Genomic DNA, 19,904 nt, shown 5'->3' on the forward strand with positions numbered 1-19,904 from the left:
AAGTGCCAGTATTCATAGAAAAGGTTAAAGCATTATAACTTTTTATGAAGTATATAAACTTAAAATAGTCAGAAGGAGCATATAAAAACTTTTCAAAAATAACCACAGTATGTAACTGAATGAAAGACTTTGATGCCTAAAATGTTTAGGAAGAAAGTGGAATACTGGTGTGTATTTTTTATTTAAACTACCAAAACCAGCCATATACAGCTTACATAATATGTTTACAGATGCAGCCATTCAAAATGGGTGAGGTATTTCGCGGCATACCGCGACACGCCCACCGGGGTATCACGCAGTTCACGTTTGTCACGTGACTAACTATCCGGCGTCGCCTTGTAAAACCGCCAGGGGGAGCTTAACCTCTCATGTACAGCATTTGAGCCTTTAATTTTGAACTGTGTATTACAGCATGTTAATCATCAGTCATTAAAATGTTGGTATATTTTATGAAAGCAAGATTGCTCAGTTGGACAAAAGTACACAACCTACCTTTATCAGAAATATTTATGCATCAAAGCCTTTACTGAAGATATTACTAATAGTATTAATAATGGATGACTTTAGACAAGCTGTATACTCAAAGTATAATTTCTTTAGCACATTTGTACAAGCACTTGGAATCTGTCCAAGCCATACTTTGTTAGACATTTTGTTTTACTTCAACGGGTATAAAAAGTTCCTTGCTTTTAACAGGGCGTTTCATAATTTCTAACTACGAAAATGATTTAAAATGCGACACCTATCATATCTAATTTTACCACTGAAGGGAAATCTTAGTAGCTGAGCATAAAAAAATAGGAGCATACTGTAACGCGTGTGAAGGCCATAAACGATATTAATTTTGGAACATAAACATACAGTATATGGCTGGTCTCGGTACTTTAAAGAAAAAAATACACACCAGTATTCCATTTCTCCCTAAACATTGTAAGCTTCGAAGTCTTTAACTAACGTGATACCGGAGTCAACAAGCATACTTTTAGAATTTGATTAAAAGGGAATATAGTATGGAATCGCGTATCTCAAGAAATTAATAACGATATAATTATATTCATGTTGCAAAAGAACTGCAACGGACATAAAAACTCCCTTGCTTTTAACAGAGCGTTCCATAATTTCTAACTACGAAAATGCCAGGTGAAAGGATTTGTAAACATATTTTGTTAAAGCAAGTCAGTTTTTTCCGCAACACATAAAATACATTTTTCCAAGAAAGTTTAGCCTTTGTCACTTATGAAACCACTAAATAAAGACATAAATATAGAAATCTTAAGATTTGTTTTATTTAATGTTGGTAGCAGGATGAACTGTCAGAGTGTATATTTTGTCGCAAAGTTGCTGCAAGATGTTAACAGTGAAAAAGGTATTTAGAAATGAGTTATTTCAAGATAAAAAAGAAAACATACACGAAACATGGTTTCATTACGACCAGAATCGGTCTTGAGATATTTTTAACTTGATTTACAGTATTTGAGAGGTATGTCTTAACACCGATACTACAGTGCTTAAGTACTGCTCACGTATATGTTTCTAGGTTTATATTATGCATTTCACACGGTCAAATTACTTTTGAGCAACTAATAAGAAGCGCGAAACGGTATGCGTTTTAGTTTCGTTTTGTGCTGGAACCCGTGGATTGATTAGAGATATCAAGTACATACAAGTCATTTTTTAAATGTTGTAGTTCGTCTTGAAAAAATGTTACGAGTACATCATCTATCAACAATTACACAGGTTCTGTTTCCATATTGCGGATTTTGGTTAGGTATTATCAAATCCAGTGGCACTGTGTGTTGTGACGCAGTGGTGGCCTGGCACGGTGAGGTGCGCTGGCAGCTGTGTGACGCAGTGGTGGCCTGGTATGGTGAGGTGCGCTGGCAGCTGTGTGATGCAGTGGTGGCCTGGTACGGTGAGGTGCGCTGACAGCTGTGTGGTGTGACGCAGTGATGGCCTGGCATGGTAAGGTGCGCTGGCAGCTATGTGGTGTTACGCAGTGGTGGCCTGACATGGTGAGGTGCCCTGGCAGCTGTATGATGCAGTGGTGGCCTGGCACGGTGAGGTGCGCTGACAGCTGTGTGGTGTGACGCAGTGATGGCCTGGCATGGTGAGGTGCGCTGGCAGCTATGTGGTGTTACGCAGTGGTGGCCTGGCACGGTGAGATGCGCTTGCAGCTATGTGACGCAGTGGTGGCCTGGCACGGTGAGGTGCGCTGGCAGCCGTGTGATGCAGTGGTGGTCGGGTATGTAGAGGTGCACTGGCAGCTGTGTGTTGTGACGCAGTGGTGGCCTGGCACGGTGAGGTGCGCTGGCATTTAATGAATATATTCATGTGCATCCAACACACAGTTCAACGCTAGCAACTACACAAAATCTAAAATATGAGCTCTACTTGCCACTTACAATACCAACAGTACCAGCTAACTTTAGTAGTGACATTTTCATGGATCTTTTTAACAATAAAATTTACAACATCAGACTTCAGACACAATTAAACAGGCCTCAAAAAAGTCTGGTACAAACATTTTCAGCATGGTGAACCATGGTGAACATTTCCACCACTGCGTCACACCACACAGCTGCCAGCGCACCTCACCGTGCCAGGCCACCACTGCATCACACAGCTGCCAGCGCACCTCACCGTGCCAGGCCACCACAGCGTCACACCACACAGCTGCCAGCGCACCTCACCGTACCAGGCCACCACTGCGTCACACAGCTGCAAGCGCACCTCACCGTACTAGGCCACCACTGCGTCACACAGCTGCCAGCGCACCTCACCGTGTCAGGCCACCACTGCGTCACACATATTTCAGCGCCATATATTTCATGGATATTATGGAATATAATGAATGGATATCTCAGTTATCTTTCTAGTTCACAGGTTTGCATGCATAATTTAATTCTGAAAGCCACTGAGACATCAGGTACTACTGTTGTATTTATGAAAAAGAAACAAAACAAAAAACATACTAACAACTGTGCCATCCTACTCCTTAGTTAATACATTTTATTATTCATAAACAGTTAACATTGTTAGCAAAATATTTTGAATTATATTTAACCTTATTTTTTCTTTAGTTTTGTATTTAACTTATTATATGATAATCAGACTTAATGTATATTTGAACAATGAAAATATATTTTTACAAGATTTTACATTAAGCACTTAAAATTAATATGGTTAATAAAAGTAAACTGTAACATGCTGTAACAAGATCGGTTAAACTGCGAAGAAAATGCTTTCAGAGAAAATGTTTCAGGTGTGAAGAACATAGATCTCCAATGCAATTTCAACCAAACCTGTTCCCACACACCCTGCCCCCACTACCATTAGAATATACACAAACATTTTAGCGTTTCATTCTGAGCAGAAGACCCCTCACACCTAAACAGTGCTGGCTGTGACGAATTAAACCGGTTTTACAGGTTTCAATCACAGACCATGTGACATGGGACTCAGTAAACTAACACACAGCACCACTGGATTTGATAATACCTAACCAAAGTCCGCAATATGGAAACAGAACCTGTGTGATTGTTGATAGATGATGTACTCGTAACATTTTTTCAAGACGAACTACAACATTTATTAAATGACTTGTATGTACTTGATATCTCTAATCAATCCACGGGTTCCAGCACAAAACGAAACTAAAACACATACCGTTTCGCGTTCTTATTAGTTGTTCAAAAGTAATTTGACCGTATGAAATGCATAATATAAACCTAGAAACATATACGTGAGCAGTACTTAAGCACTGTAGTATCGGTGTTAAGACATACCTCTCAAATACTCTCAAATCTCAAGACCGATTCTGGTCGTAATGAAACCATGTTTCGTGTATGTTTTCTTTTTCATCTTGAAATAACTCATTTCTAAATACCTTTTTCACTGTTAACATCTTGCAGCAACTTTGCGACAAAATATACACTCTGACAGCTCATCCTGCTACCAACATTAAATAAAACAAATCTTAAGATTTCTATATTTATGTCTTTATTTAGTGGTTTCATTAGTGATAAAGGCTAAACTTTCTTGGAAAAATGTATTTTATGTGTTGCGGAAAAAACTGACTTGCTTTAACAAAATATGTTTACAAATCCTTTCACCTGGCATTTTCGTAGTTAGAAATTATGGAACGCTCTGTTAAAAGCAAGGGAGTTTTTATGTCCGTTGCAGTTCTTTTGCAACATGAATATAATTATATCGTTATTAATTTCTTGAGATACGCGATTCCATATTATATTCCCTTTTAATCAAATTCTAAAAGTATGCTTGTTGACTCCGGTATCACGTTAGTTAAAGACTTCGAAGCTTACAATGTTTAGGGAGAAATGGAATACTGGTGTGTATTTTTTTCTTTAAAGTACCAAGACCAGCCATACACAGTACAGTTTACATACATACAGTAATGTTTATGTTCCTAAATTAATATCGTTTATGACCTTCAGATGCGTTATGCTCCTCTTCTTTTTATGCTCAGTTACTAAAATTTCCCTTTAGTGGTAAAATCCATATAAATATTCAAAACCAAGCGGATTAAAATGTGCACAGTAAAGACATTAAATTATTAAATCTTTGCACTTCCAACCAATGCACCACGAGTGCCCCTGTCGGTCATTTGGCCAGCCAATCACTTGCCCTGCGGTGGCCTCCGGTGCCCCGCGGTGGCTTGTGGGTAGGTTACTGTACCGCGGGTTTTTACCGCGCTTTTTGAATGGCTGCATCTGTATGTTCTTAAATTAATATCATTTTTGACCTTCAGACACTGTATGCTCCTCTTCTTTTAATTCTTAGGTACTAAAGTTAGTTGTAAAATTCCATATTAATATTCAATATTAACCAGATTTAAACATGTACAGTAAAGAGATTAAATGAAGCAATCATTTCACTAACAACCAATGCTTGTGCCACCTTTCAGTCATTTTGGACAGCCAATCACGTACTGCAGTGAACTGTAGATAACTTCGCGCGGTACGGGGTTATGCATTTTGAATGGCTGCATCTGTGTATACTGTATATACAGTGGTGTGAAAAAGTGTTTGCCCCCTTCCTGATTTCTTATTTTTTTGCATGTTTGTCACACTGAAATGTTTCAGATCATCAAACAAATTGAAATATTAGACAAAGATAACACAAGTAAACACAAAATGCAGTTTTTAAATGAAGGTTTTTATTATTAAGGGAAAAAAAATCCAAACCTACATGGCCCTGTGTGAAAAAGTGATTGCCCCTGTAGTGGCGAGGCTTATTAATAAGAAAGAATTAAGTGTTCTGAGCCTTCCCAAAAGGCCCTATTTCTCTGTTCATCTCTGTGGTGCAGCTACAGAGAAACTATACATGCAGGCTGATTTAAGGTTTCCTTTGATAAGGTTTCCTAGTACAGCTCCCAAAGGGGGATGCACTTAGCTAAGCCTGGCTATCATGATCAATGGTCATCCATTGGCGCCTATCTGTCTAGGGAGTGCCAGATGGACATCTGGACTGCATTCCTAAGTGTCAGGAGTAAGTGACTCATATCTCACCTTGATCAACCAATCAGGGACTGGTAGGGCCGAGTAACCCACATGGGACTCTGATGCCCATGGAACTTTCAGCCAATCGACGAGCTGAAGTTCCTCCAGGTAAAAACAGGCAACACAGAGAGCCTGGGAGATTCAGGAGAGATTCAGTGGAGGATTCAGTAGAATTCTGTGGACTATTCTAAAGGGAATTCAAAGGAGAATTCCAGGGCAGGACGGCCCAGGGGCAGAATGCTCCCAAGGGCAGGACATTCTCGCAGCGCGCCTCCTGACCATCCTGAGATTTAGCCCGGACAACCACGGAACGGCCAGTGTGTCCGAGTGCCAGAACGTTCCTTTTTTCTAAGAGTCTAGAGCGGAGTTTGCCAGAGAATAACCAGAGGATCCACCCGAGGTTAGCACCAGCAGCAGGCCTCGTGAACAGGTCAGAACTGTGGACAGCTGAATCACTATTCAGAACTAGCTCTTCATCAGAAATGAACCGGTCCTCTTCCTGACTTGCTTGGACCCACGGTCATCTTTTCTCCTGTGCACAAACTTTGCTAGTTAAAGCCAACACTAACTAGCCGGTCAGTGAGCATCAGCAGCGCACCGTCGCAAGCCGCACAGCACAGCCTGGCACCGAGCCAGAGAGCGCGTATTGGACAACAACAAGCCTGCAACTGTTTCTTTGTACATGCAGGAGATCTGAATCCCCAGAGATTGGATGAGTATTCAACTTCAATGCATTACAGCTCGAGAATTCAATTGTTATCCCAACCAGTTGATATCAATTTAATTCCTAAGAGTTATGTACTTGTTTCGAGTATCTAATGTAGAAGTTATAACCAAGTTCATTTACGAAACGGTCTTAATGAATGATATACTGAACGTATGTCCTCTTGATATGTGTAACACTTGAATTGAATATATATCTTTTGTATTCTGATAACCCTCTCGATAAGATCTGTTAGGTTTATATGCATATTCTATGTATTAATAAATGTATCCTCGTGTATTAGTACCTGTGTGTGTGCGTTGTTTGAGTTATATCGCATGGTTGGATTCTAAAGCCATCAAAAGAATCAATTTTGTGATTTACTGCTACAATTAATAATTGACCCAGTAAATGCCCAAACCCTACAGAACTGGTGCCTTCAGAGAGCACACTACGTTACATTTTGGCGTCCCTGGACGGGCGTGGCAAGACTGAAATGAGTCAACCAAGAGGAATAATTCATATAAAACGCCACGGGTTTCATACACGATAATACAGTGTGTGCTGAAAACCGAAAGGAAAAAAGTTCCCTTTGCTCTTTAAGCAGTGCTTGATTGTTTTGTGATCTTTTGCGATCTACTGGGTTGATTGCATATTTGATCTTGTGGTTTTCTGTGGTAAAACTGTGATTTCGTACTTAAAAGTAATACTCTTTAAGTTTAACGATGGTTGCTAAAAGGTCTGAATTCGAGTCGCTATTAAGCACTCTCTCTAGCAGCGACAGGTCTGACCACGATCTCCTCCATATCTCCGTCAGCGGAGAAGCTAGGAGAATAAATCTCCATTCTCTGAGAGAGCTAGCGAAGGACATAGAGAGATTTGACCCCGCAGTGTCAGAGAATAATATCGAGAGTTATATTCAGGACCTCAGGTATACCCTGCAGTACCTGCCAAATGCCACAGAACAGGAGAAAGTGTTTCTGGTCAGGAAAACTACCAGCAGAGCTGTACATGAGTGGATGGCTAGGCAGATGAAAGAAGTCTGTAATGATTTTGAGGAGCTGTGTCAAGCACTTATCGATGAATACAGTGCGTTTTGTTGACCCGACTGCCGCGATATCCGCCGCCCTTAACATTAAGCACGAGAGAGCAGAGTCCCCTCGCGAATATTACGAGAGACTTAGACGAACTTATTTTGCAGGGCGAAATGATGAGGGTTGCGAAGAGAACATACATTTCAAGGGTTTATTCATTGCGAATCTCCACCCATCAGTCAGAAAGATGATCTTAATGCATACAGATGCACAGACCATGAAAATGACTGATATTAAGAGATTCGTGCAGAAAGCCTGGGAGTATGATGTCCAAAGTCGCTCTGAGCAAAAAGCTGTTAAAGCGACTGTGTTCGCCGTCAGAGCCAGCAGGGTTAACTCCCTCCTGCTCGAAGGAGCACGGGCTCCTGAGCTGGCTAAGCCCCGTTCCAAAGCAGGCACACAGGACAGCACCCAGCGTCCTAAGAGCCATGAGAACACTGGGGGAGGGAAAGGGCAAGATAAAGCTGTGAATGAGCTGATACTCTCCACTCTCCCTCCCTCAGTCTATCTGATTGAGTGGAAGGGTTCCTGCCTGGATGAGGTCAGCCACTCCCAAGCGAGTGCTGACTCCACCCCTGAAGTCACAGAGCAGGCAGTAAAACACAGAGGAAAAGCAGGAAGCTTTTACATCAAGGCTGCCATGGGAGACGTCTTACCCAGTGAGACACTGATTGACACTGAGGTTGAAAGGTGTTTGATGTCACACGGCAAGCTCAAAACGGGTGGAAAAAGAAAAGGACATGCGACTCAGAGTGGAACCTTTGGTGGATCACCAGAAAGGCAAAGTGTGGAAACAGGTCAAGGCTCCTAAGCCTTCTGTACAGAAGGAAAGGGGGGCCAAGAGGCAGACTGTGCTCACACAGTGCCCACCGAACACAGAAGCCTATGTGAAGATTCCTTCTGTTCCCTCTGGACAAGAAATAAAAATATTATCTTGTTTCCCAGATATACAGGGAAGTTGTGTCCTGGCCAGGGTCCCAACAGCCTCCCTGCCACAGGAGCGGTGCTCCGAGCAGCCGCCTGATCCACCAGGTAAAGCACACCCCTTTTACATCCCTAAAGAGGAGCAGATCTTCCCACCTGGCGATGAAAAGGAGCTTTCCCTGTGCACCCTGACACCCAAGAGGGGTCAGGAACACCACCCTGTAGTGGTGGAAGGGATCCAGATGGCAGGAGAGCAGGTTGGTGATGTAGCCCTCACCCTTAGCCCTGAGAGGTCCCCTATTAGTGAGGATCTGCTTGAGCAGCTGTCACAGGGCCACCGCCAGGTGCCCCTGGTGCAACATTCACAGGTTAGACAGGAGGTCCAGCTGGATACTAAGACTACTGCGCTGTGGACACACCTGATCCCAGATGCCGATTCCCTCTGCTGTGACCCAGGGAACCTGCAGTCAGGTAACATTATTTCTCACAACTACCAGGTAGTGAGTGAGACTGACCTGATTGTTCCTGCCTCAACGGCAGGGTTTCCAACACACCCAGTCCCCCAGAAGGGACAGGGAATGAAAGCCAAGCCGGTTTTCTTACAGCCACCACCTCAGTCTGTCAGTCTGAGTCTGACCAACAGTGGTTCAGCCAGACTGGAGCTGGATGGTCAAGCCACCCGCCTGCCAGTGCAGGACATCGCAAAGAGGGGTGTCAGAATCCCCGCCTGCACTGACATGGGCCTGGTGGGTGATAGTGAGTTCAAAGACAGTGAACTAGCTATCTCAGTACTGGGGCAGCTCCCTGAACCCGTAGCGAAGGAAGGGGGGGAGGAGCAGGTGTCCTACACCCATGCCCAGCGAACGATTGTAAACATGCCGATAGAGGGATTCCTCAATCAGGAAGTGTGCAGGGTGGACCTCAACAGTGAGAGTGGGGTAACAATCCCAGATCACTCAGGTGCTCCAGATGACCACTCAGCCGAGGGTCAGGCATGCTCCACAGCTGCACCGCCCCCTGCAGGGTTCCTAGAGCACAGGCATGAACAAATCGAAAAAGCAGATGCCCTGAAAATGGAGGAGCAGCATCAGCCGCTGCGTCAGATCTCCCCAGATTTCCAGGATGTTGGTACCCAGGATGCCACACGGCATACTGAGAAAGACACCATGTACATGCTGCGCCAGCTTAGAAAGGTGACAGTCACTCAGAAGGAGATGACTGGGATCAGCCACCCTAAAAGACTTTTGGGAGGACTGATTGCTGCCGCCACTGTTGTGCGTTTGCTATTTCTGGTAGGTTGGTTTGTTACTGGCACTCTCCCCCTGACTGCCCCAAGAAGGCAGGTGTCAGAGATGCCAGAGGGTAGTGACAGACTGTACCGACAGCAGCAAACGTTGGAAAGCTTAGGGAAAATCCTACAGGCAACTTCCTATGCAACAGGGTTAAATCTTATTCCCCAACCAGTGGACATGATTGTCGGTGTTATACAGTGGGTTTATGCTTGTGTGCAACAGGCCAGAATGTTGACACAAGACCTTTAAAGGGAGTTTAGTGCCACTGTAGCCAGTCTAGCCATGGCACAAATCCCAACCCGATTGATTCCACTCTTCTCAGTAGAGGAGTGTGTAAGAAAACCGGCTCAAGGACGCCAAATATGTAATCATACTGGCTCTCTGAAGGCACCAGTTCTGTAGGGTTTGGGCATTTACTGAGACAATTATTAATTGTAGCAGTAAATCACAAAGTTGATTCTTTTGATGGCTTTAGAATCCAACCATGCGACATAACTCAAACAACGCGCACACACAGGTACTAATACACGAGGATACATTTATTAATACATAGAATATGTATGTAAACCTAACAGATCTCATCGAGAGGGTTATCAGAATACAAAAGGTATATTCGGTCAGTTACAAAGAGTTACACATCAAGAGGACATACGTTCAGTATATCATTCATTAAGACCGTTTTGTAAAGTGAACTTGGTTACAACTTCTACATTAGATACTCAAAACAAGTACATAACTCTTAGGATTTAAATTGATATCAACTGGTTGGGATAACAATTGAATTCTCGAGCTGTAATGCATTGAAGTTGAATACTCATCCAATCTTTGGGGATTCAGATCTCCTGCGGGCACAAAGAAACAGTTGCAGGCTGTTGCTGTCCAATCCGCGCTCTCTGGCTCGGTGCCAGGCTGTGCTGTGCGGCTTGCGACGGTGAGCTGCTGATGCTCACTGACCGGCTAGTTAGTGTTGTCTTTAACTAGCAAAGTTTGTGCACAGGAGAAAAGATGACTGTGGGTCCCAGCAAGTCAGGAAGAGGACCGGTTCGTTTCTGATGAAGAGCTAGTTCTGAATAGTGATTCAGCTGTCCACAGTTCCGACCTGTTCACGAGGCCTGCTGCTGGTTACTCTCTGGCAACCTCCACTCTAGACTCTTAGAACAAAGGAAAATTCTGGCACTCGGACACACTGGCCGTTCCGTGGTTGTCCGAGGTTGTCCGAGTCCACGTGGTTGTCCACGTGGCTGAGTCTCAGGATGGTCAGGAGGCGCGCTGCGAGAATGTCCTGCCCTTGGGAGCCTTCTGCTCCTGGGCCGTCCTGCCCTGGAATTCTCCTTTGAATTCCCTTTAGAACAGTCCACAGAATCCTCTCCAGAGTCTTTTCCTTCTGAATCTTACCGAATCTCCCTTACTGTATCTGAATCTCTCAGGCTCTCTGTGTTGCCTGTTTTTACCTGGAGGAACTTCAGCTCATTGATTGGCTGAAAGTTCCATGGGCATCAGAGTCCCACGTGGGTTACTCGGCCCTACCAGTCCCTGATTGGTTGATCAAGGTGAGATATGAGTCACTTACTCCTGACACTTAGTAATGCAGTCCAGATGTCCAACTGGCACTCCCTAGACAGATAGGCGCCAATGGATGATCATTGATCATGATAGCCAGGCTTAGCTAAGTGCATCCCCCTTTGGGAGCTGTCCTTATCAAAAGAAAACATCTTGCATGAATGGTTTCTCTGTGGCTGCACCACAGAGATGAACAGAGAAATGGGGCCTCATTTGGGAAGGCTCAGAACACTTAATTCTTTCTTATTAATAAGCCTCGCCGCTACAAGTGTGTGAGATTAACCCCATCACTCATAGCTCACCCAGAAGGCAATCCAAGATTGAATTTGGTTCCAAATCTTGAGATGGGTATGGCTACCAAAGTTATCCATTGGCTGTGTCTGAACGATTCACCAATGAAAGGTGTAAAGCTACTAACGAGTAGAGGGAGGTTAATGAACCCCATGAAGAGCAGGTGGGAAGTAAATGGGTGGTCAGCACACCACATTTAACTGTCACTATGACTTGTGACAGGCATGATACAGCTACCTAATAAAACAGTTCCTCCAAGTTCCCGAGGAGGCCACAGTGCTCTTGAACTTAACACTGTACTGTCTAGAACCAGACAATATAAGACCAAACTTGAGGTCATGGATGCCTTCAGGTGCCACTGTTTCTGGGATAGAAATCCAAGAAACAGTAAGCCCTGAAGAGGTACTGGTCGTTGAGTTTGCTTTAATGGAACAAACCTCCAAACCACCCTGGCAGGTGCCCAACACAGGTGTTGTGGTTCATCAGGGGGGCTGGGAACAGGAACCGGTGTTATTGTAACACTGCTGCTGGGGAGCTGGATCATGACTGATAGTGTACTCTGAAAGCTGTACTCTTACATCAAGATGTACTCTGGGTAGCATGAATGAGTCAAAGGTAGCATGTCAAAAGAAAGGATGTGACTTCTCCCCAAATATCTACTACAGAGGTATCAGATATTGACAGTGAACTTCCTGATGTGTAGTCCCTAGACTTAGATAATGTCTCCTACCCTGTTTATACATACTCCAGATGTTATTAATCCTGTTTCTATCCAATGCTGGTTCCGGTATGAATTCTCGAGGAGTAATGTGGACATTTAAGATTATTAATCTTACTATTCATGCAGGCTGATTTAAGATTCCTTTGATAAGGTTTCTGTCACGCCCTCTGCAGCCAGAGGGCGCTCCTTCTTTGTCCTGTCCCTAGTTTCCAGTCTGCTGTCCTTCCTGTCTCTCTTTCCCTTGGGCTATATATTTCCGGGTCTTGCACTCTGTCCTCGCTCAGCATTGACGTTCGGATGTCCTGAGACCCGCCTAGCACCAGGGCGCCCCACGTCCACGGGTCCTGCACCTGGCTTTCCTCGGGTATATCACTCCGATATCAGTGATTGAATGTTGAGCTGGCTTGCCTATTCTTATTACTGGATATCACTCCGAGCTTCTGTGTCTGGAGCGGGTTCTCTTGCCTGGCTCTTCCTGGTCTGGCTCTCTCCGATATCAGTGATAGAATGGTAAGCTTTCTGCTGTTCCTCCATGCCCTCCGCTGGATATCCCTCCGGGCATCTGTGTCTGTGAGCGGGCTTCGGTCTGGCTTTCCTCAGGTTGTCCACTCCGATATCAGCGTTAGTATGCGAACGTGCCCATTTGCCGTTCCACCATTCTTTTCACTGGATATCACTCCGGGCATCTGTGTCTGTGAGCGGACTTCGGTCTGGCTTTCCTCAGGTTGTCCACTCTGATATCAGCGTTAGAATGTGAACGTGCCATTTGCCCAGTCTGCGGTATTTTTCCCCGGGGTTTTTGTGTTTTTTTTTCTTGTTTTTTGCCTTTTGTTTTGATTTTTTTCTTCCTGGTTTCCCCTCCTTTTTGGCCCCCCCTGCTCTCTGTGTCTCGGAACTTTGGTTCCTACCTCTTTTTGGTTCCTATCTGTCTTGTGTGGTTTGTCTCCCTGGTCTTTCCCAGGTTTTTGTCTGTTGGGTTTGTGCTTGTGTACTTTTTTTGTTTTAAGTCTCTGGAGCTCTTCTCTACCCCCCCTTCCTCCACCCAATAAAGGTTATACCCCGGAGGAAGGGGTAGCTCTCAGCCGTGGATTCCCGGAGGTTTCCTTTCAGTTAAATGAGGTTTTTCCTCTCCCCAGTGCTGTGCAGCTTATTTATTTATTTGGGCGTCGGGAGCCGCCCATGAAGGGGGGTACTGTCACGCCCTCTGCAGCCAGAGGGCGCGCCTTCTTTGTCCTGTCCCTAGTTTCCGGTCTGCTGTCCTTCCTGTCTCTCTTTCCCTTGGGCTATATATTTCCTGGTCTTGCACTCTGTCCTCGCTCAGCATTGACATTCGGATGTCCTGAGACCCGCCTAGCACCAGGGCGCCCCACGTCCGCTCCCTGAGGGCATAGGTTTCTATACGGCATTCCTGAACTCTTTGCACTAATGAGCCTGGGCCTTTTTCCCGTCTCGCCGCTACGCATATGGGTCTTTTTCCGCTCTCCTGCTCCCCACGGTTTGTCCCTTTGGACGTCCGTGACAGTTTCCTAGTACAGCTCCCAAAGGGGGATGCACTTAGCTAAGCCTGGCTATCATGATCAATGGTCATCCATTGGCGCCTATCTGTCTAGGGAGTGCCAGATGGACATCTGGACTGCATTCCTAAGTGTCAGGAGTAAGTGACTCATATCTCACCTTGATCAACCAATCAGGGACTGGTAGGGCCGAGTAACCCACGTGGGACTCTGATGCCCATGGAACTTTCAGCCAATGAACGAGCTGAAGTTCCTCCAGGTAAAAACAGGCAACACAGAGAGCCTGGGAGATTCAGGAGAGATTCAGTGGAGGATTCAGTAGAATTCTGTGGACTATTCTAAAGGGAATTCAAAGGAGAATTCCAGGGCAGGACGGCCCAGGGGCAGAAGGCTCCCAAGGGCAGGACATTCTCGCAGCGCGCCTTCTGACCATCCTGAGACTCAGCCCGGACAACCACGGAACGGCCAGTGTGTCCGAGTGCCAGAACTTTCCTTTGTTCTAAGAGTGTAGAGCGGAGGTTGCCAGAGAGTAACCAGAGGATCCACCCGAGGTTAGCACCAGCAGCAGGCCTCGTGAACAGGTCAGAACTGTGGACAGCTGAATCACTATTCAGAACTAGCTCTTCATCAGAAACGAACCGGTCCTTGAAGAGCTAGTTCTGAATAGTGATTCAGCTGTCCACAGTTCTGACCTGTTCACGAGGCCTGCTGCTGGTGCTAACCTCGGGTGGATCCTCTGGTTACTCTCTGGCAACCTCCGCTCTACACTCTTAGAACAAAGGAAAGTTCTGGCACTCGGACACACTGGCCGTTCCGTGGTTGTCCGGGCTGAGTCTCAGGATGGTCAGAAGGCGCGCTGCGAGAATGTCCTGCCCTTGGGAGCCTTCTGCCCCTGGGCCGTCCTGCCCTGGAATTCTCCTTTGAATTCCCTTTAGAATAGTCCACAGAAATCTACTGAATCCTCCACTGAATCTCTCCTGAATCTCCCAGGCTCTCTGTGTTGCCTGTTTTTACCTGGAGGAACTTCAGCTCGTTCATTGGCTGAAAGTTCCATGGGCATCAGAGTCCCACGTGGGTTACTCGGCCCTACCAGTCCCTGATTGGTTGATCAAGGTGAGATATGAGTCCCACGGTCATCTTTTCTCCTGTGCACAAACTTTGCTAGTTAAAGCCAACACTAACTAGCCGGTCAGTGAGCATCAGCAGCGCACCGTCGCAAGCTGCACAGCACAGCCTGGCACCGAGCCAGAGAGCGCGGATTGGACAGCAACAGCCTGCAACTGTTTCTTTGTGCCCGCAGGAGATCTGAATCCCCAAAGATTGGATGAGTATTCAACTTCAATGCATTACAGCTCGAGAATTCAATTGTTATCCCAACCAGTTGATATCAATTTAATTCCTAAGAGTTATGTACTTGTTTTGAGTATCTAATGTAGAAGTTATAACCAAGTTCATTTATGAAACGGTCTTAATGAATGATATAATGAACGTATGTCCTCTTGATATGTGTAACACTTCGTAACTGATTGAATATATATCTTTTGTATTCTGATAACCCTCTCGATAAGATCTGTTAGGTTTATATGCATATTCTATGTATTAATAAATGTATCCTCGTGTATTAGTACCTGTGTGTGTGCGTTGTTTGAGTTATATCGCATGGTTGGATTCTAAAGCCATCAAAAGAATCAATTTTGTGATTTACTGCTACAATTAATAATTGTCTCAGTAAATGCCCAAACCCTACAGAACTGGTGCCTTCAGAGAGCACTCTACGTTACACCCCCTAAACCTAATAACTGGTTGGGCCACCCTTAGCAGCAACAACTGCAATCAAGCGTTTGCGATAACTGGTAATGAGTCTTTTACAGCGCTGTGGAGGAATTTTGGCCAACTCATCTTTGCAGAATTGCTGTAATTCAGCCACATTGGAGGGTTTTCGAGCCTTAACCACTTTTTTAAGGTCATGCCACAACATCTCAATCGGATTCAGGTCAGGACTTTGACTAAGCCACTCCAAAGTCTTCATTTTGTTTTTCTTAAGCCACTCAGAGGTGGACTTGCTGGTGTGTTTTGGATCATTGTCCTGCTGCAGAACCCAAGTGCGCTTCAGCTTGAGGTCACGAACAGATGGCCGGACATTCTCCTTCAGGGATTTTTTGGTAGACAGCAGAATTCATGGTTCCATTTACCACAGCAAGTCTTCCAGGTCCTGAAGCAGCAAAACAGCCCCAGACCATCACACTACCACCTCCATATTTTACTGTTGGTATGATGTTCCTTTTCTGAAATGCTGTGTTACTTTTACGCCAGATGTAATGGGACACACACCTTCCAAAAAGTTCAACTTTTGTCTCGTCAGTCCACAGAATATTTTCCCAAAAGTCTTGGGGATCATCAAGATGTTTTTTGGCAAAACTGAGACAAGCCTTTATGTTCTTTTTGCTCAGCAGTGGTTTTCGTCTTGGAACTCTGCCATGCAGGCCATTTTTGCTCAGTCTCTTTCTTATGGTGGAGTCATGAACACTAACCTTAACTGAGTCAAGTGAAGCCTGTAGTTCTTTGGATGTTGTTGTGGGTTTTTTTGTGACCTCTTGGATGAGTCGTCGCTGGGCTCTTGGGGTAATTTTGGTCAGCCGGCCACTCCTGGGAAGGTTCACCACTGTTCCATGTTTTCGCTATTTTTGGATAATGGCTCTCACTGTGGTTCGCTGGAGTCCCAAAGCTTTAGAACTGGCTTTATAACCTTTCCAGACTGATAAATCTCAATTACTTTTCTCATTTGTTCCTGAATTTCTTTGGATCGCAGCATGATGTCTAGCTTTTGAGGATCTTTTGGTCTACTTCACGTTGTCAGGCGGGTTCTATTTAAGTGATTTCTTGATTGAGAACAGGTGTGGCAGTAATCAGGCCTGGGTGTGGCTAGAGAAATTGAACTCAGCTTTCCAAAGATGTGATAAACCACAGTTGATTTATGTTTTAACAGGGGGGGCAATCACTTTTTCACACAGGGCCATGTAGATTTGGATTTTTTTTCCCTTAATAATAAAAACCTTCATAAAAACTGCATTTTGTGTTTACTTGTGTTATCTTTGTCTAATATTTCAATTTGTTTGATGATCTGAAACATTTCAGTGTGACAAACATGCAAAAAAATAAGAAATCAGGAAGGGGGCAAACACTTTTTCACATCACTGTACATTTCTCTACATCCTCCCTCTCCTGTCTTTGAGGTAGCTTTCTCAAGAAACTCCAGGACTCAGAAGAAACTTAAACAATCCGTCCCCATCAGGAGTTTAGTACAGAAGATGGGAGGGAGAAGCATCTGTGCTAAAGCAAGCGTGAAGGTTAGAGTTTAGCATTTGAATTCAGCAGGAGTTCACAGCTCCAACCATTGTATGGGTAAGGGGTAACATACAGATTCTGCTAGCAGACTCCATCAGTATGTAGGAAGCAGTTATATAGAAAAAATCTCTTGATATGGCAGAAAACTTGTACTTAAGCAAAAATTATTTGCTTGTTGCTAAGCTTGAGCTGGCCCCAGATAACACTTTGGCTTTCTTGGCTTCCTTGTGATTAAACTGTGCCAACTTTTCCTCTTAAAATAGAAACCTTTTAAATCCTTAGTCCTATATAGTCATGGAATGACTGTGCCTTTAAGCATTACGTTATGTTTAAAGGATGTTTGTTTTTCGGTATAAAAAGAGCACTGTAACTGCTGAGAAGCTCTGTTGACTGCATGTTGTCAGAGAGGCACACCCAGTGATAAATCCAAATTATTTTTCGACTGCCTTTTTAACTGGTTATTTCTGCTCATCAAAAGGGATCTTTTCATTCTCCTGAGCCTTCACACGTATGTTGTAGTTGTGTTCTTATTTTTTATATCTTGTTCAGAAAAATAATTATTACAGCTATTTGTAAGCTCATATTTGTAAATTGAATCTCACACAATCTATGTGGTTGTAGCTGTTTGGTTGTCTGGCTGTTGTATTAGAATTATTATTTAGAACTAATGTATTTTAAAATAGACATAATAGACATAAGAATAATTGCCCCTCTCTTGCATAAACAATCACTTGAACTGACTGGATTTGCAGGGAGATATAACAGGGGCAAATTTTTTGAGTAATTCAGCTAACTGGGGCATGTCCAGCTGTGAACAGCAAGGCTGTCTAGTGGTCATCTTCACACCAGCAACCCCAGCAACTTGGACCCTTCTACAACTATCAGGTCTGGCTGGTACCTCTGTCTAATTAAGTTTGTTTTTCTTTATAGAAATGAAAATGCGGTCTGGGACTGTGGTATCATGTACAAGTAACTATGATCATTTGATTTTGTCTCTGCATTAAATCATATGCAATACTGGAAAGGTTTCAGCTCATCTGTGTTTTATGTTAAAACTAAGTGTTTATTAGCAAATAAAAAAGATGTATAAACTTATGTAAAACTGAATAAATCCCAAATCAAATGTGTAAATTTTAACCTTTGATTTTAATTTTATTTTTTTTTATTCATGAGCTTCATCCTATTAATATAATTATATTGATTATATTAATATAATTAATTATTTTTGCAAAAGAGTTATTGCCTAGTTAGTGAGGCAGTTTTGGTGAGATTGTCATAAGAAACCAATCCCTTATTTAAGCCTCACAAACAGTTCATCCAGGGCCAATGACTCCTCTCAAGCAGAGCGCTAGGTTACAGTATACAGGTGAGGGTTTAAGCAAGGAGCTGTATCAGTCTGAGGGATGCAGAGGGACAAGAAGAGGTTAATTCCATGCTGTAAAATAGAAAAAGAAACTGCTTTTGCTTTTATTGAAAAATTTAAACCTGAATTTCTCAAATAATTCTTATTTTCATTATGCATATATGTTCTCAGGTACAGATGCACCCATTCAAAATGGGTGAGGTATTTCGCGGCATACCGCTCAGTTGGACAAAAGTACACAACCTACCTTTATCAGAAATATTTATGCATCAAAGCCTTTACTGAAGATATTACTAATAGTATTAATAATGGATGACTTTGGACAAGCTGTATACTCAAAGTATAATTTCTTTAGCACATTTGTACAAGCACTTGGAATCTGTCCAAGCCATACTTTGTCAGGCATTTTGTTTTACTTCAACGGGCATAAAAACTTCCTTGCTTTTAACAGGGCGTTTCATAATTTCCAACTACGAAAATGATTTAAAATGCGACACCTATCATATCTAATTTTACCACTGAAGGGAAATCTTAGTAGCTGAGCATAAAAAAATAGGAGCATACTGTAACGCGTGTGAAGGCCATAAACGATATTAATCTTGGAACATAAACATACAGTATATGGCTGGTCTCGGTACTTTAAAGAAAAAAATACACACCAGTTTTCCATTTCTCCCTAAACATTGTAAGCTTCGAAGTCTTTAACTAACGTGATACCGGAGTCAACAAGCATACTTTTAGAATTACTTTTGAGCAACTAATAAGAAGCGCGAAACGATATGTGTTTTAGTTTCGTTTTGTGCAGGGACCCATGGATTGATTAGAGATATCAAGTACATACAAGTCATTTTTTAAATGTTGTAGTTTGTCTTGAAAAAATGTTACGAGTACATCATCTATCAACAATTACACAGGTTCTGTTTCCATATTGCGGATTTTGGTTACGTAATATTATTTTCTAGATTTCAGGTGTGATGGTCTTCTGCTCAGAATGAAACGCTAAAATGTTTGTGTATATTCTAATGGTAGTGGGGGCAGGGTGTGTGGGAACAGGTTTGGTTGAAATTGCATTGGAGATCTATATTCTTCACACCTGAAACATTTTCTCTGAAAGCATTTTCTTCGCAGTTTAACCGATCTTGTTACAGCATGTTACAGTTTACTATTATTAACCTTATTAATTTTAAGTGCTTAATGTAAAATCTTGTAAAAATATATTTTCATTGTTCAAATATACATTAAGTCTGACTATCATATAATAAGTTAAATACAAAACTAAAGAAAAAATAGGGTTAAATATAATTCAAAATATTTTGCTAACAATGTTAACTGTTTATGAATAATAAAATGTATTAACTAAGGAGTAGGATGGCACAGTTGTTAGTATGTTTTTTGTTTTGTTTCTTTTTCATAAATACAACAGTAGTACCTGATGTCTCAGTGGCTTTCAAAATTAAATTATGCATGCAAACCTGTGAACTAGAAAGATAACTAAGATATCCATCCATTATATTCCATAATATCCATGAAATATATGGCGCTGAAATATGTGTGACGCAGTGGTGGCCTGACACGGTG

At 43.1% G+C, this 19,904-nt stretch overlaps 1 protein-coding gene across 1 annotated transcript in view; it reads left to right on the forward strand.

Annotated features, from left to right (window-relative positions):
- Positions 1–17,899: 17,899 nt before the first annotated feature.
- Positions 17,900–19,904, forward strand: part of LOC102696231 (L-amino-acid oxidase-like) — a gene marked incomplete at its 5' end in the record, with an annotated part of 29,173 nt that continues 27,168 nt past the window's right edge. Inside the window, one exon of the mRNA XM_015339521.2 lies at positions 17,900–17,932. Coding sequence (XP_015195007.2) covers positions 17,900–17,932 — 33 coding nt within the window. The remainder of the gene's footprint in view (positions 17,933–19,904) is intronic.

Source organism: Lepisosteus oculatus, chromosome 18 (assembly GCF_040954835.1).
Source record: "Lepisosteus oculatus isolate fLepOcu1 chromosome 18, fLepOcu1.hap2, whole genome shotgun sequence".
Taxonomy (NCBI): domain Eukaryota; kingdom Metazoa; phylum Chordata; class Actinopteri; order Semionotiformes; family Lepisosteidae; genus Lepisosteus; species Lepisosteus oculatus.